General features: G+C 38.9%; 2 protein-coding genes across 2 annotated transcripts; one reads left to right on the top strand and one right to left on the bottom strand.

The window, feature by feature from the left end:
- On the top strand, window positions 1–3,943 carry LOC141010141 (arsenite methyltransferase). The gene is made up of 10 exons (XM_073483001.1): window positions 1–112; window positions 339–466; window positions 1,073–1,223; window positions 1,307–1,443; window positions 1,601–1,670; window positions 2,444–2,525; window positions 2,647–2,778; window positions 2,858–3,000; window positions 3,182–3,307; window positions 3,594–3,943. Exons 1-10 carry the CDS (start codon window positions 77–79, stop codon window positions 3,669–3,671), a joined length of 1,083 nt encoding a protein of 360 aa, XP_073339102.1. The 5' UTR covers window positions 1–76; the 3' UTR covers window positions 3,672–3,943.
- Window positions 3,944–4,288: 345 nt separating this feature from the next.
- Window positions 4,289–12,924, bottom strand: aifm4 (apoptosis inducing factor mitochondria associated 4). The gene is made up of 19 exons (XM_073482987.1): window positions 12,791–12,924; window positions 11,422–11,506; window positions 11,181–11,290; window positions 10,950–11,059; window positions 10,443–10,487; window positions 10,274–10,355; window positions 9,636–9,748; window positions 9,404–9,490; window positions 9,225–9,316; window positions 9,012–9,142; window positions 8,673–8,788; window positions 8,519–8,590; window positions 8,310–8,373; window positions 8,074–8,150; window positions 7,036–7,153; window positions 6,818–6,916; window positions 6,657–6,732; window positions 6,463–6,567; window positions 4,289–5,767 (listed from the first exon to the last, which is right to left on the bottom strand). Exons 2-19 carry the CDS (start codon window positions 11,502–11,504, stop codon window positions 5,737–5,739), a joined length of 1,611 nt encoding a protein of 536 aa, XP_073339088.1. The 5' UTR covers window positions 11,505–11,506; window positions 12,791–12,924; the 3' UTR covers window positions 4,289–5,736.
- Window positions 12,925–15,584: the final 2,660 nt, after the last annotated feature.

Genomic DNA, 15,584 nt, shown 5'->3' with positions numbered 1-15,584 from the left:
TTAACTGTAGTTTATCATTCATGTAGAAAGCAGTTTGGAGACACTTGTGTGTGTTTGTGTAACGCTGTCGGACGTAATGGCGACTTGTGACGACGTGCGGGAAAATGTGAAGGTACTTTATTTTGAATGAAACACTGATCAGCTTGATTTCTATCCGGAGTTTGTGCAGAAGTTGTTTCTTCTGAAGCTTTTCTGACATGTTGCATAATAGCTGCTCAGTCGTGTGTCATTCAAAAGTTCTTGAAGTTGAAGATACTGACTTTAAAGCAGTGTAGTTAAATGTTAAAGCGCGTGTTAGGACAGTTGTTGACCACATATATTGTCCATCATGTGTGCAGAAGTACTATGGCAGCCTCCTGGAGTCCACTGGTGACGTGCAGACTAGTGCCTGCAGTGTGCCCTGCCGCCCGCTGCCAAGAAGTGTCAGAGATGCACTCAGCCTGGTTCATCCGGAGGTAACCAACAAGTACGGTTTGCAGTCTTCACTCTCACTTTTGCTTTTACTGCATCACAGACATCTACAGCGGTTACTGTACACAAGTGTCTCATGCACGTCATCACTGGAGTCTGCAAATATTTAGTCTCAAGCGTGGGAACGACAGCAGTGAACTGTTTTGTGGCAGTGCCACTTGATTCATCAGCAACAACAAAAGTAGTTTTAAAAATCCCTTCATGATCCTGACACAGTTTCATCGACAAATGGCTAAATAAACTTCTCTGTAGACACATCAGAAAACATGCATACTGCTGAAAAAGCATGCATTATCCAGGGTATTGCCGCATAACACTGACAGAAAACTAATATTGTGATGATTTTGTTTTTTTGTGATATATATTGTGATATTAAAAAACACAGGAACTTCCCCAAGATAAATTAATTATCCAATATCATCACCAAATCTTTCTACGGGCAGCTGGAAAAGCAGATAATAAATAAACAGCACTCAAAAAGTCCACTGAAGACTTACTACAGCCATCATCCTTGAAAAGTCATTTAGTTAATTTTGATGCTCTCCATATTGATGGTAGGGAAAACCCTGCTGCTGTTGTATTAAACAGTATCTTTCCTCAGATTCTTCGGCTGTGGCCTCCCCTTTCCAGCGAAGCTCGAGGGCTGCAGGGCCCTGGACCTCGGCAGCGGCTCCGGCAGAGACTCCTACGCCTTCAGTAAACTGGTTGGAGAGAGCGGACACGTGACGGGGATCGATATGACAGAGGAGCTGGTGATTGCATGTGCTTGTTTGTCCACACATCGTCTGGCACTTGACTTCTGTGCTTTCTACTGATTTAACTCACATTTCCTCAGGTCAAAACGTCTCGTCAATACATCGAGTATCATCAGAAGACGTTCGGCTACAAGGAGCCCAACGTGTCTTTTGTCCTGGGGTACATGGAGAAGCTGAGTGAGGCCGGCATACAGAGTGACTCCATCGATGTTGTGCTGTAGGTTCAAAGCGTGCACATGAATGAAAGTCATTGATCAACCCTTTGCTGTAGAATGATAAATGAATTAACTCTGGACCTTGTACTTGTTTATGGTCTGTTACTAATAAGACAGCTTTGATTAGTTGATAAACTGTTTTCCCTCCAATATTTCCAGATCCAACTGTGTAATCTGTTTGTGTGCTGATAAAAGAGCCGTGCTGCAGCAAGCTTACAATGTCCTGAAGGTTAGTCTGAAGAATTTATAACGGCTACATTAAAAAGAAAGATGTACAGTAATGTATGTTTAAAGGTCGAGTCCTTTTTTAAAAAACGATTACTTCCTGTTAGCCCGTACCTTGGGCCGTTAATGATCAGCCCCAACTCAGGGCTGTTTGGTGTCAGGGGGCGCTGAGGCACACCTCGCCTTTTGGTTTGGTTCATGTTTCTGGAGAAGTGATGCCACCGCAAGTGCAATTTTCCACGTAGAAAGTTCATCTTGGATTCAAATGAAAGCTTATTAACTTGGGAAGTTTTCTATGTACAAGTGAGGCAGTGATAGTCATCATAAAGTGCTGGAAAATAATAATTTTTGATGAGAATTTGTCAAGCGGACAGTAATTGTCTTGTATTTTTGGGGATGTTTTGGGTGATATTTTAAAATAGAATGGCAGCAAGCTACCAGAATGTTATTTTGCGACTTCCCTGTTAATTTCAGGATACTCTCTGCCAAATTTCATACTTGTTTAATTTTTTATTAAATTGTAGTACCTTAAATCTTGCATTTACATAATTTCACCAGAAACGTGCCCCCTGAGAACAAATGGGCCCGTGTTGGGGGTTTTCATTATCAGCTTGTGTCGGCCAAAGTATAGGTTAACAGGAAATAACGGTGGAAACAATGTATTAGTCTACTTTACTTGGTAATTTTGAGGTAATTGGTTTCCTAAATGTTTTAAAGTAAAGTAAATTTTTCAGATTTAAGTGTCTTATAGTGTCTTCATGCTCTCATTCTACACAGGAGGGAGGTGAACTCTACTTTAGTGACATGTATGCCAGCAAAGTCATTCCTGATCACATGAAGAAAGATCCACGCCTGTGGGGTAAAATCACTTTGTATTGTGGTCTAAAAATTCAATGTAAAAAGCATAAATACAGCACAGAATCCCTGCATCAGTAACATTAAATATCCCCTTTGTCTGATCTTTTTGTGCTGGGGCTTAGGTGAAGGAATGGGCGGCTCTCTGTTCTGGGAGGATCTGATTTCGTTGGCCCACAGCGTAGGATTCAGCACGCCTTACCTCGTCTCATCGAGCCACATTGTGGTCTATAACAATGAGCTCAAAGCAAAAGCAGGTACCACAAAGACGGCACTGACTTTTGATGACGTGTGAAGATTTTTATTCCACAGCTAAGCCTGCTCTTTGTTTTGCAGGTGACATCAACTATGCTTCGTCCACCTACCGGATGTTTAAGCTGCCCAAAAGTCCAGTCGTGTCTAAGGCAACTGTGACCTATAAAGGAACTCTGGCTGATTTCCCAGACCAGCTGGACTTTGATTCTTCCCACTGTTTCAAGGTAGGATAAAACTCACATCAGTCCAGTGCTGAAGTGCTTTATCTATTGCTGTTGACACAAGGGCTTTTGATAGCCTGTGGCAAAAGCATGTTTGTGTTTTTGATTTCATAGGGAAAAAAACTCCACATTCACATCTAAAAACTAATCTGCTCTGTTGTCGGTTTTCTTTTGTGCTATGCAGAAAGGTGTGGCCGTAGAGGTAAATGGAGAGATGGCAGCAATCCTCCAGAGTTCCCGCTTTTCTCCAGATTTTGATATCCAGATATCCGATAAACCGGATAAGCCCAGCTCAGAGTCAACACCACAGGTAGCTAATGGTCTGCCTTTACCATGGCTAAAATGCTTTTATTTTGAAAGATTAACTACTTACTGCATTCAGAAGTGAAGTTGACCCACATTTTGCACACAAGAATCAGGTTAAACACAGGTTTCTTAATCTTAAAATCTGTAAAGTACTTATATATTTGAGAATTTCTCAAGTTTTACAGAAAGAATAACTCTTTGTAGTAGCTGCACAGTGTGAGCTTTGATAGCAACCAAAGATTAATTTCAGTCCCACATCAAAGTGACTTTTCTTATTCTTTTCCCTTCAGTACTGTCACCTCAACCCGTTCCTGCTGGCTGACAAACTGGGAACATCGGTGAAACAGTGCTCCAAAATAAACAAATAGAGATGCAGCTGAATCCTGAGGGAAATATTTCAAAGACTGAGTATAACCATGTAAATACAACTGTAACATGTTTTTAGACTTTGATTATTTGATTTAAGTCCATAACTGTACATTAGAAACAAATCATTTGATGTGCTAATCATCACCAACCTCTTGTGATGTAGTTGAGGACAATTGTCTTGTGATTTGTGAATATCATCACGGTTTACTAGCGTCCTCATACTAAAATCAAACCTTGTGTAGTAAATAAAATAAGATCATTTAATAAGTAATAGTTGTTCAAACGTTCTGTGCTTCAACCTTGACCTACTTGATTAATGTCCAAGTAAACAAAGTGCAAATATACAAGAAAAAGAGTCTCACCAGTGTCTGTGCTTCCCTGTATTCTGCTGACATTGTACAGCATGAAAGAGCAACTTGTACTGACAAGCAAGTATAGTTATTAAATGCACTTAAATATTTCCAACTAGTAATTATGAGTAAGTAAAGACTATAGAGAGTGGACTGCCCTGGTTGCAGGAAGTGGGCGGTTCATAAAATATAGAATGCGTTATTAAAGCACGAAACAAATGAAAGACTGGAAATAGAAATCCACAGACATAATGATCACTCTCTGATATGTTTGATAAGAAAAGTTTTACTTGTCCTGGAGATTATTACATTGTGTTTTGTTACACAGCAATTAGAAAAGCAACTGTCCGACTGTCAAAACCTAAAACAAACATGACGTAGCAAAGATTGAGAAACAATCTAGTCAGTGAAACAAAAAAAAATCCTTGTCAGAAATCACATCCCCATACTGCACCCCACAGGCTGATGACAGTACATATGATGTATGAATAATCAGTGGTTATTGAAGCTGCCCAACATTTATTTTAAGACCTGATCATTAGTTATGTACCACACATTACCACATTTAATTGTTTTTCTCTTTATCTGGATTTGAATTTCAAAATGAGACTAAAAAAAGCAGTTTTATCTCCGTTATAAGATAAAGCCTAAACAATAACATACATCTCTGCAGGAAACATTTATGATCGATTAAAGCATTACTGTGAACAAACAGAGCTATCAGCAATAAAAGTTAATGGAATATGAAACAACGCTCTCATCACCATGTACAACCGACCTTTGTATTTTACTCTGTAACTCATTACAGATATCATATGTGACATTTCCACATTAAAAGGTTAATAAAAAGACCAGACCGCTGTTGTATATTTTGTTGAGTTGTGTACATTATCCAAGCTGTTTCCAACAATGTTTAAACCCAGAGAAATCTATTTGCTCAGGGTAATGGTGCATTTTATTTGATCACCTGTCGCTATAACTTCCAGGAAACATCAGGTTACACGTCAGAGAGCGAGGAAGGAGGTCGGCGAACCTGACTAAACGTAACATGGATAAAACTTCGATACATCACCTCGTCCATGAACATTTCTGCCCGAGTCATGTCTCATATATTTTCATCAGCAATGGTGGTTGTTTAACAATGAAGACAACAACTCCCATGATCCCACACTACGTCATGACATCATCAAACTAGTCTTTTGTTTTAACTGTTTTGATTGAGAGACCCCTAGTGGCAGAAATGACATACTGTGCATTTAAATATATTGCAACAAAGTCAAGTGGAGTGTTTGTTCTCAAAATGTTTCAAGTGGATAAAATAGTATGAAAAATACTATTTCTTTACTATAATTACAGTACTAAAACTATACTTCTACAAACTATTAAACTGAATATTTATGGAATCTTTTCAAGTTTCAAGCTCACAAAAATGTTTGGATAGATTTATGTTGTGAAACTGCTTCAAGTCATCTCAGTCGTATCCAGACGATGCTCGTTACACAGAGATCAGAGTGCAAATTCAATAAAGCTTTGTTTGCTGCTATGGTAACAGAGCTGTGAGAAAGAGCAGAGGTCTGATTGGCTTTCAGAGGCCCTGAGGCAGAAAATGGAGAAATCCAATTTGGCTATAATCGATGGAGAGAGGAACAATAACGAGACAAGGAGACATCCTTCGTCACTGAGAGGTGTTTCTCCTGGATGCAGCAGCCTCCGGTTACATCTGCAGCCAGCTCAGGTCATCAGCTCTGAACAGATAATAAAGTGAAAAAACAAAATATTCAACAAAATGAGAATCTCACTTTGGGATTCGAGACGTGACGTTTACGTAGAACAGGAAGTATTATTTTCCATCCCTGTTTCACGTTTACATAACGTTTTTAATGCAGGTATATTTCAAAATCTCACAACTCGCTGTCATGTCTGTACCAATGGAGTTACAGTATAATATTAATACAAATATAATATTTTATTTAACAGTGGATCAAATGACTGTGTAAAATTTAAGGCGTCGCTTGTCATGAATGACCTATAGAGAATTATCACCACCGCTGTTAGCCTCAGTTCTACAAAGTGTTTTAGCATCTTTCAGCTCATTGTTTTGGTTTTTACAGCCTCCATTTTTGCTTTTACTGTTTTGATTTACTCTTAAGCCTCATTTTTGGCCAAAATGTGCCATCAAATTCTCTAGAAATTGACTGTGCACTACCTGCCTTCACAAAAAGTCAGACAGACAAAGTTAGCAACTACAGCTGGTGGACACAATGCAGCGTTTAGCAGCTAAAGAGCCAGACATTTCTCTCAGAAGTTGGTGAAATAGCAAGTTGCAGGTTAAATAGTTATGGCCGGTAATAAGGATTTGGACATTATTTCAAGTACTGAATGTGCGTGCAGTATGTAAAACATCGTGGTCCAATTTGTGTGAATGCAGCATGACACTCACTGAGCCTGTGCCTTTGTTATGATCTGGCCAGTTGCCATCAGCTCTGCAACACGAGACACGGCCGGGTCAAACATTAGGCTGGCCGCAGCCACCACAGCCTCGTCTCTGTTAACGAAGAAGAAATGAAAGAAATTCAGCACAAATGGCATAAATTCATATTCAGCTGTATCAGCACTTATTTCACAGCTGCTCACTTTATGTAGAACGCCAGGAATTTTCTTTCCTCCACGTTGCCTTTGAATATGATTTCTGTGTATCCTTCCCCATAGCCTAGAAAGAGGAAATGAAAGGGGGAAATGAGTAAATCTGTATGTATTCTGATGTGAGAGTGACATTTTCTCATTAAATACTCCACCTGTGTATCTGATACTCTTTCCAAGCAGCACGGTCCAGAAGAAAGGAACAGACTCAATTTTGGTTGGTTTGTTCAGCATGTTTAAGGCAGCTACTCTTCCTAAGGTAAAGAAAAAAAACAAGCATAATAAGGTTAAACCCACAAATATCTTAACAGAACTCATGCAACCAACAAGCACCATATAAAGCTGTGTTTCTTTGAATCCTTCAGTCTCTCACCGTGAGATTGTGACATTTGCCAGTGACCGATGTTGACCCTTTGGTCCCCACGAATGGTCAGAGGAAAGGAGGCAACATCTCCAGCGCTAAAAATATCTGGTATATTGGTCCTCATGAACTGTCAGAAAAGATTTAGAGGAAGAGCTTCAACAATACACTTACCGACATGTACATAAAGAGGGATTCAGATAGTACACAATATCTTGGGCCGATGGCAGCCCTAAGAAGCAATTTGTGCGCCCCCTGAACAACACATAAAATGCATGCATTATATATTAAAGGGGCTCTGTGGGAACTTCTGTGTTAGCGGACTCCATGTATAAACTAACGTTAACTATTGTTGATCTCTATTTGCAGAGCGGAGAGAGACACTGAGATGAGGCACTCGAGAAGGTGCAGCAGGTGAAGCATTAATCAACTTGAACAAACTGTCCACAGGCTTGTATAGACAACCGAGAGACGGGGTAGGTCTCATTACTCTCACATCATTACATTACATTACATAGAGCCCCTTTAATCATTCCAATTCAATACTTTCACTTTAAATGGCTTACATTTTATACACTACTGCATCAAACTATGCCACTCTAACAAGTGTCCACAGGTTGGGAATGAACACAATGCTAGTGCTTTATTTTGGTGGATGACTCAGCAGTTTGATGTTGAGGTGAGGTGGAAAAGCCACCAAAGAAAACCAGTGTTTGGTTGAGGAGAAAAGGAGGTTTCAGGAAAAACTGATCAACTCCTACATCGTCAGACCGAAGGGGACAGACACAGTGGTGTTCCTTATATGCAGGTATATATTGCATAACGTGAATTTGGCGCTCAAGGAATTTAATGTTACATATCATTACGAAATTAATTGCAAATCCTACATAGATTTAATGGATTTTTCTGTGCGGCCCTCAGTCACATGCCAGCTCTTTTCATTGACACTGTAAATCCCTACTGTAAAGCCACATTTATGCTTCATCAGTAGCTATGTCAATATCACAGGGACTTTAATCCGGGCGTAGGCCTCTACTGACTGTGCGTTACCTTGTCAACAATCACAGCTTTCCTTGAATCCACGCCCAACTTGCTTCCTGCCAAGAAATCTGAATTTGGGATTACTCCTGAAAAAAACAGAGATGTTATTGTTGGATTTTTGCAGAACTGCACAGAAGAGATCTGAATTCAAAGTTTATGAAGCCATTACTTGTAAGGCAGAGCAGTGTTTGCAACTTGAACAAAACATTAATAGTAGAATAGTTGTAGTAGGATGATAAAATTACCAATTCCGGCAATCACAACATCAGCTTCCAGGACTGTACCACTCTTCAGCAGCACTCCTTTTACCTGAAAACAAAAAAACATTAATTTAGGGATCTACAAGAGGATAACAGAGCCATGGTTAATGTTATCAGTAACAACTGTGCTTTTCATACCAGTCAAATGTGTGCTGTTAAAAGGGCCAATGCTAACAGGGTAAAAGCAGAGTTACCTTGCCGTTCTCTCCTTTGATCTCTGTGACTTGATCATTCATGTAGAACTTCACGTTTTGTTCCTCCAACATCTTAAAAGGAGGAACATGTTTTAAAGATTGTTTCATTTAATAAAAGCTAGTGTCAGGCGACTCAAACATGGTTGTTTCTTACTTGCGTACTCATTTTGCCGATCTCTGGCCCCAGAGATCGCTCATACGGGTATCTGGTGGAGCCAACCACGCTGACGCTGGCCGCTTTGTCTGATAAGTAGGATGCCACCTCCATACCTATTGTGTTAATGAAAAAAATAAATAAGTTATTATTTAATAATATAGTTTCTTAAGTAGCTTTATCTTACTCTGTTCAATGTTTTAGCATAGAGGTGGCTGTGAATGAGGTAAAGACACCTTCCAAACGGAGCATCACAAATAACACCTACATGCTTATTTTTGTAAAGATGATCAATCCAAGTTTCATTCAGCTATGTTGAGAGAAACTGAATCTGATAACCTATGAAGGAGGCTCCGATTACGACAACTTTCTGGCCCAGCCCGGAGCTGTGAATCTCTTTTGCGTCTTCATATCTCTGCAGTAACTTCACTCCCGTCAGGTCGTAGCCAGGACAGTTGAGTGGCCGCGCTCTATGAACAAAATAAGGACTGTTAATATATATCGCTGTTGTCACATGGAAACCTTATCAAGCAGCAAGATGATGACTCTGACCTGCAGCCAGTTGAGATGAGAAGCTGGTCGTAATGCTGCAAAGTGCCATCGTTCAACTTTACCACCTTATCAGCTGGATTTACAGACACCACCTGCAACACAAAACACAGCTCTTAACACGACCAAAAAGAATAACAGTTTTTTTTAAACACATAACAAATAGTCCTTTTGCTTCTCACCTCCTTCTGTGTCCACACCTCGATCCCATACTTCTGATAAAAGTCACTTGACCGGAGGACAATGCTGCTACTGTCTACATTCAAAGCCTGAAAGAGGAAACGCCCTTTACTAAAAACTTACTTCTATAAACACTGACAGAATAATCTACTTACTCAACAAGGCAGGATGGTCAGCAACAGCAACAAATACACATGAATACAGGCTACCACTCCACTCTAATTGAGTTCTCACCTTACTCAGTTTGGGCTTATCAAATGGAGGCAGGCTGTCTTTGGTTACCATGATGATTCGACCTTGGTAGCACTGCTGCCGCAGCGTTTCAGCACAAACCAGGGCGGCAGGGCCTGAAATCACAAAACTCTTATTCAGTGGAAGGTTGTCAGAAGTATCAATACTTCAATTCTTTTTAGATACCTCGTGCTTAAAATGATACGATATCTGCATTTGATAAGAATCAAAAGTACTATAATAGAAGCTATAATAAAACAAATGTACAATCAGACTCAACCCAGATATTAACATTACAACCTTACAAACGTGTTCAATAACTTTTTCCTGTATCTGTTTGCAGGTTGTGTTGAGGAGTATTGTTTAAAGTTTTAAAGCCAAGTTTAAAATTCTGGTATCATCACAACTTTAATAGTGTGTCGAGGATAAATTCAGAGATGGAGCTTAAACTAACATGGAAGCTCTACACCACCATATTTACTAGAACTTATTCTCTTGTTTTAATCCCACTAGCAGGATTTGTGTGCACCAAAAATAATTATTAGAGAGAAATTATTCTAATAATTATTAGAAGAAAATAAAATAGGACTAATAACCTGAGGCTTCAACTTTCAGGTGTATTTATTACATCTAGTCCTTACCTCCTCCTATCAGCACGATAGTGTGTTTGATGTCTGTTACCACGCTGCACATCTCTTTCACCCGCTTTGTCAATTTCAGAGTCTGAGGGAAACAAACAAACAAAGGACTGTTTAATATTATGTATTTTATCATTTATCATTCTGATCTGTTTAACTTGCCATTACTTACACTTTTGTTAATGGTAACATACACCTTGCCATCCTCAACTTTGACCTGTATTTTGAAAAAAATGAGAGAAAAGTTAAGGTACAGAATGCAAGTTTAAAGACTGATCATAACACAGTGGAGGTCAAAATCATGTTCTGGACAACGATCTGCAGCATAGGAAATGCTTTGAAAGATTGAGGAAGTACCTGAACAACAGCAACATCTGGCAACAGATAAGTCCAAATGTACACTTTCATTGCCTCTTTCTCACCATGTACTCCGTCTGCAGGTGGTGAATTTACAACTTCTCCTCAACATGACTTCATGTGTTTGTGTAAAAAGACCAAGCTTAATCTAGCATTCAAGCCTAAATCTATAATTTGGACAAAGTGGTATTTTTTGTACCAATTACATGGAAATAATGTGCAATTAAACCATCTAAGATGTGACAACATTTGAAACTGGAGTTATTCCTAGAGAAGAGATGTCAATTGCCATTAAATGTTGATCTCTATAGACATGTTTTACCTTATAACTAGGCAGACAGTCCAGACCTGGATACTCTTCAATATCTCCAGTTTTGACGTTAAAACTAGCACCATGGAAGGGACATCTCACTCTCTCACCAACCAGCGCTCCTGGATTATCAGAGAACAGGCACTTAACAAGACTCAACTTTAATGCAAAACATTTCAAAAAGCTCTTCATTCAGATATTGCTGTATGGAGATTGGGGAGCTGAAAGTAAAAGAGGGTTTACCGTTTACTAGAGGAGCGTTGTAATGAGTGCACCGGCTTCCAACAGCACTGTACTGACCCTTGGTACGGACAAGCAACACCTTCTGCTCCTCCACGGCTACTTCCCTCATCCTAAACACAAAGCGAGGAAGAAGACAAGTGATGAAAAGCTACCAAATACAGATGAGGTCAGAAAAGCTTTGATCGTAAAAAAAAAAAAAAATCACATATTTTATCTGGTACGACGAAGAGTTGTGACTTACTGTCCATCTTTCAGGTCGGCCTCCTCACATACCATCTGAGTCACCTCCTCCTGCTGTTCACCTGGTTCTTGGCACGGATTCATCTCTGCAAGATATAAGCCATGTTAAGAAAACATGACTATTGTTAGATTAAATGACTTGACAAACAGGATCTGCAACGGACACACGGGATACGAGCAGTAAGGAATTTAACGTTATCATTGATGTTAAACATCAGGGTCAATCTAACCATTGATTACTTCTGTGTATACGCATTATGTAATTGTACTGTAAGCTTCCTTAGACTTTTTGATTACATTTGTACATAACACATGTACCTGTTTTTGAGCCTTTTTGGCCAATAAATACACTTATGCTAAAATCTTGCCCTCGGTTTATGAAGACTTGGGGTTGTAGGGTCCTCCCCCACACAAATATGACCTTTCTTGGCAAAAAAAATATGCAATTTCACATCATTTTAGACCATTATTATATCTGTGTACAAAAAACTGGAAAAGCTAGAGCAGATAAATGAACAACACAGAAAAAGCTTAGTCATAAAACTTGCTAAAGAAGTCCTCTGGGGACTAAGAACTACCGTTAGATCTGGTTAAATCCATGTAGTAAGTTTTGATGCTCTCCACATTGATTTTTACATTCATTTGGCTTAGGCGGTGCCCAAAACAGCCTGGGTGCGGCACCTAAGCCATACAAAGATAAGGAAACTCGAGTCTATGTTTTTCAACTCTCTCAGCTTAAAAAGGTGCTCTATGTAGTTTTGGGGAAGAAATTTAATGAGAAGAGACTGATTTTTTTTTTATGCCTAAACAAACCAAATAAACAAACTCTCTTTGTTTTCATGAGTGAATACACAGACTGACTTTAAAGGACAACCCAATTTCACACTGTTTTACTTTGTTTATATTTGGCGGACCCTGCCACCTGTCTAGCTTCAAACTGTTATTTTGCTCTGAGAACAGCTTGTTTATTCAGTTATGGAAAAAAATGAATATTTCAGAGTTTGTATTATTACCTCATTAATATTGTCAATATTTGGTTTTCTTCTCCAAAACTACACGGTGCCCCTTTAAGAACAAAACCCAAAGTAAAGAATATTAATGCAAATGTAAGACAAGGACCAACGATGCAAATAAAAAAGCATGCCTGTTCTCCGTGCACTGTCTGCCTACACTATGACTCAGCATAAAATATGACTACTTTTGTCTTCAGTTAACAGAACAGAAATCCATCCATGCCGCTGGGACATGACAGTGAAGCTGACAGACTGCGTTCAGTGATGTGAAAGGTTTTTAAATTCAGCTTTAACTCAAGCCTCTCTAAAACCAGCGGCGTGCATTAGTATAAACGTCAAAGCTCTGGCCGTGCTCACCTGTTTTCTTCCAGCTAGAAGTAGTCACAAGTGAAGCACCAGTCTTCTCAGCCTGGTCTTCAGCGGTGTCCTCCACAGAGACAAACAAGCCAGCCAGGGGGGACTGCCCGCGTGACAGCCAGGCGTCGTCGCGTGCTCCCCCGCTAGCTCCTCCCACACGGTCAACCGTAACCGGAAGTATCCGTGAACAGATCCGCCGCGCGCATTGGCGGTGCTGCAGAGGCAGGATGGAGGTTATGAAATATGAAAGGAGGCTCACACATCTTTCAAATTCATACTGCTGACTTCTTTCCCCACAACAGATAAGTCCTGTGATTTTCAGGCTGATATCATTAAATTTGACCATTTAAAACAGGGGGAACGCATCCTGACAGCTTTTTTTTTTTCATGTATTTATTTTTTTGCTGAAGCAAATTTAATAAACTCTTTTCGATTCATGATTGGATAAAACGAATAAATAAAACTGACTTTAAAGGGGCACTCCTTATTTTTGGAGAAGAAATTCAGACTCAGAATTGTAATATTTACAATATTAATAAGGTAATAATACAAACTCAAAAAATGTTCATAACTGAATATACAAGCTTTTCTCAGAGGAAAATACGGTCCCTAGAACACAGTTTGAAGCTAGAAAATTGGTAAACAGTATGAAATTGTGTTGTCCTTTAAGGTCAGTTTGTTTATTCAGTTTTTTCAGTCATGAAAGCCAAGAGATTGTTAATTTAGTTTGTTAATTATCACATCAAGTTTTCAAGTTAGCTGGTTTTTGGCATAACAGTAACATTTTCTTTAACTGGTTTAGACAAAGGCTGATTTAACAGCCAGGCAAACAGAAGAGGTTTTCCAATGTCTAACAATGAAATGTTTGAAAAGAGGAAGAAGAAAAAAAACTTTCCATGGATCAAATAAAAGGAAGTCAGATATTGATTGTACAGAGATGCAAGCAATGTGCCACTGACCCTTATTCATTAGACATGACATGAACTCTAAATAAGTGTTTTTGTGTGGTCATCCATTTATTTGATTGCTCACTCAGTAATAATAATGGCCCGAAAATGTTTCTACGGGTGTTTTAAGGTAGGATATAATTAGCTTTATTAATTCTGAAGGAAATCTTTTGCCAGAGAAAAGTCAGAATTACAAACATTAAGAACATAAGAATGAAAAACAAAAACACACTCTACTTTATTATACTTATAATAAAAAGCGTTAAAGGAGCAAATGCTGACATCTGTGCCAAAGAAGATAAAAATAAGAATAAGATACATTAAGGAAAATAAGTAAACTACAATAAAACAAATAGAAAAGGTAGCATATACATATATATTGCATATTGAGAAATAATTAAAAGGAATATTGCACATATTGATATTAATATGCCTGGGGCAGCATGAGGAAAAGAAATGCCACAACACTCACTCAGTTTTACATACAATACCAATGACCGGCCCACACTGAAGGGAGGCAGGGTGCTGTTTTAAACAATGGCCTTTAACCAGATGATGTCGCTGTGTCACCAAATATTACAGCAGTCATTCATGTTCACGGCCATGAATGAGCTTGAATGAGAGCAGCGCCGTTTTCTTTCGTTTCCACTGAATGAAACGACGAGAGAAAAGTAAAATATTCATCTCGTTTCAAAGTCCAGTTACAATATCAAACACTAGCGCACAATGAATGCTGTGTCAAGTCAAAGTGCCATGCCATGTGTTACATAGTCGTTATTTACATGTCATATAAACTACTATTCCCATAAATCCACGGTGGTTTGTGAACCAATGAGATGCGATAGAAGCAGTGTTGCCTTCGAGTGCTCTTCGTAATTTGTACGTTTCTTGGTCAGGGAGGACTCGCTTTGAAAAAATGAGTATTCAAAAGACCATGTAGGTTGGATGTTGTTTTCTTCAATAAATCAAATAGTAGTAGTAGTAAATAGTCAGTTCTTCTTCATCTGCAGGCAATGGCTACTGGCGCCAAAAAACAGTCAATCTCCAGTCCATCTTTTTTTTTTTTTTTTACCATAATTAATTATCTCAGAAGCATCTTTTGACATTTTGGGGGGTAAAAGTTCCAGTACAATACCTGAAGTTCATTATCAACACCAGAACAATGCTTTTTATTACCTTGCTTTGAGTAATATAATTTAGTTTTTCGACAAAACCCTCAAAAGTTAAATGTTGTGCAAATACACAGTAGCTATAAACCATTTTCGCAGCAGACATTTTGACTTGTCAAAGTAGGAAAAGCACAGGTGTGACCAATAAAGTTAACAATGGCTTTATTTTTCTAAGTGACCCAGTAAGCCATGTCAGTGAGTGAGCATGCCCAAAACCAGAGCCCGGGAATGAGCTCACCTAAATGGAATGCAGCCGTCATTAATGTTAGAAAATCCACCTGCTTTTCCTGCTTTGACAAGTCAAAATGTTTGCCGTGAAAAGGGTCTATACAGCCAAGTCAGTTTTATTTACATAGCCCAGAATCATAAATTACACTTTGCCCCAAGTAGTTTTTAAGGACAATGTGGCAAAAATTTTGATTCAAATGTAGAAAATCTCTCAGCCTTAGCGTTTGCACACAAAAGTCACTCTATTACATGAACTAATAAAATGTCAGTGTGGTTGGAAGTTGCTGTCCCACAATGCAACACAGAGCAGCTCACATCTGGAAATAAAATAAATCTTTGAAAAACATTTGCTTTCTCCCCGTCAAGTCAAACTTTGGTAGATTACAATCAACATGTTGTGTATAATTTCTTTTTAAAAAAAATTCTGTTCATGTTTACACATTTTAAAGC

The sequence above is a fragment of the Pagrus major genome, chromosome 2 (genome assembly GCF_040436345.1).
Source record: "Pagrus major chromosome 2, Pma_NU_1.0".
In the NCBI taxonomy this organism is placed as follows: domain Eukaryota; kingdom Metazoa; phylum Chordata; class Actinopteri; order Spariformes; family Sparidae; genus Pagrus; species Pagrus major.
Note: the sequence above shows the minus strand (reverse complement) of the source record. Positions and strands in the feature narration are given on the sequence as shown.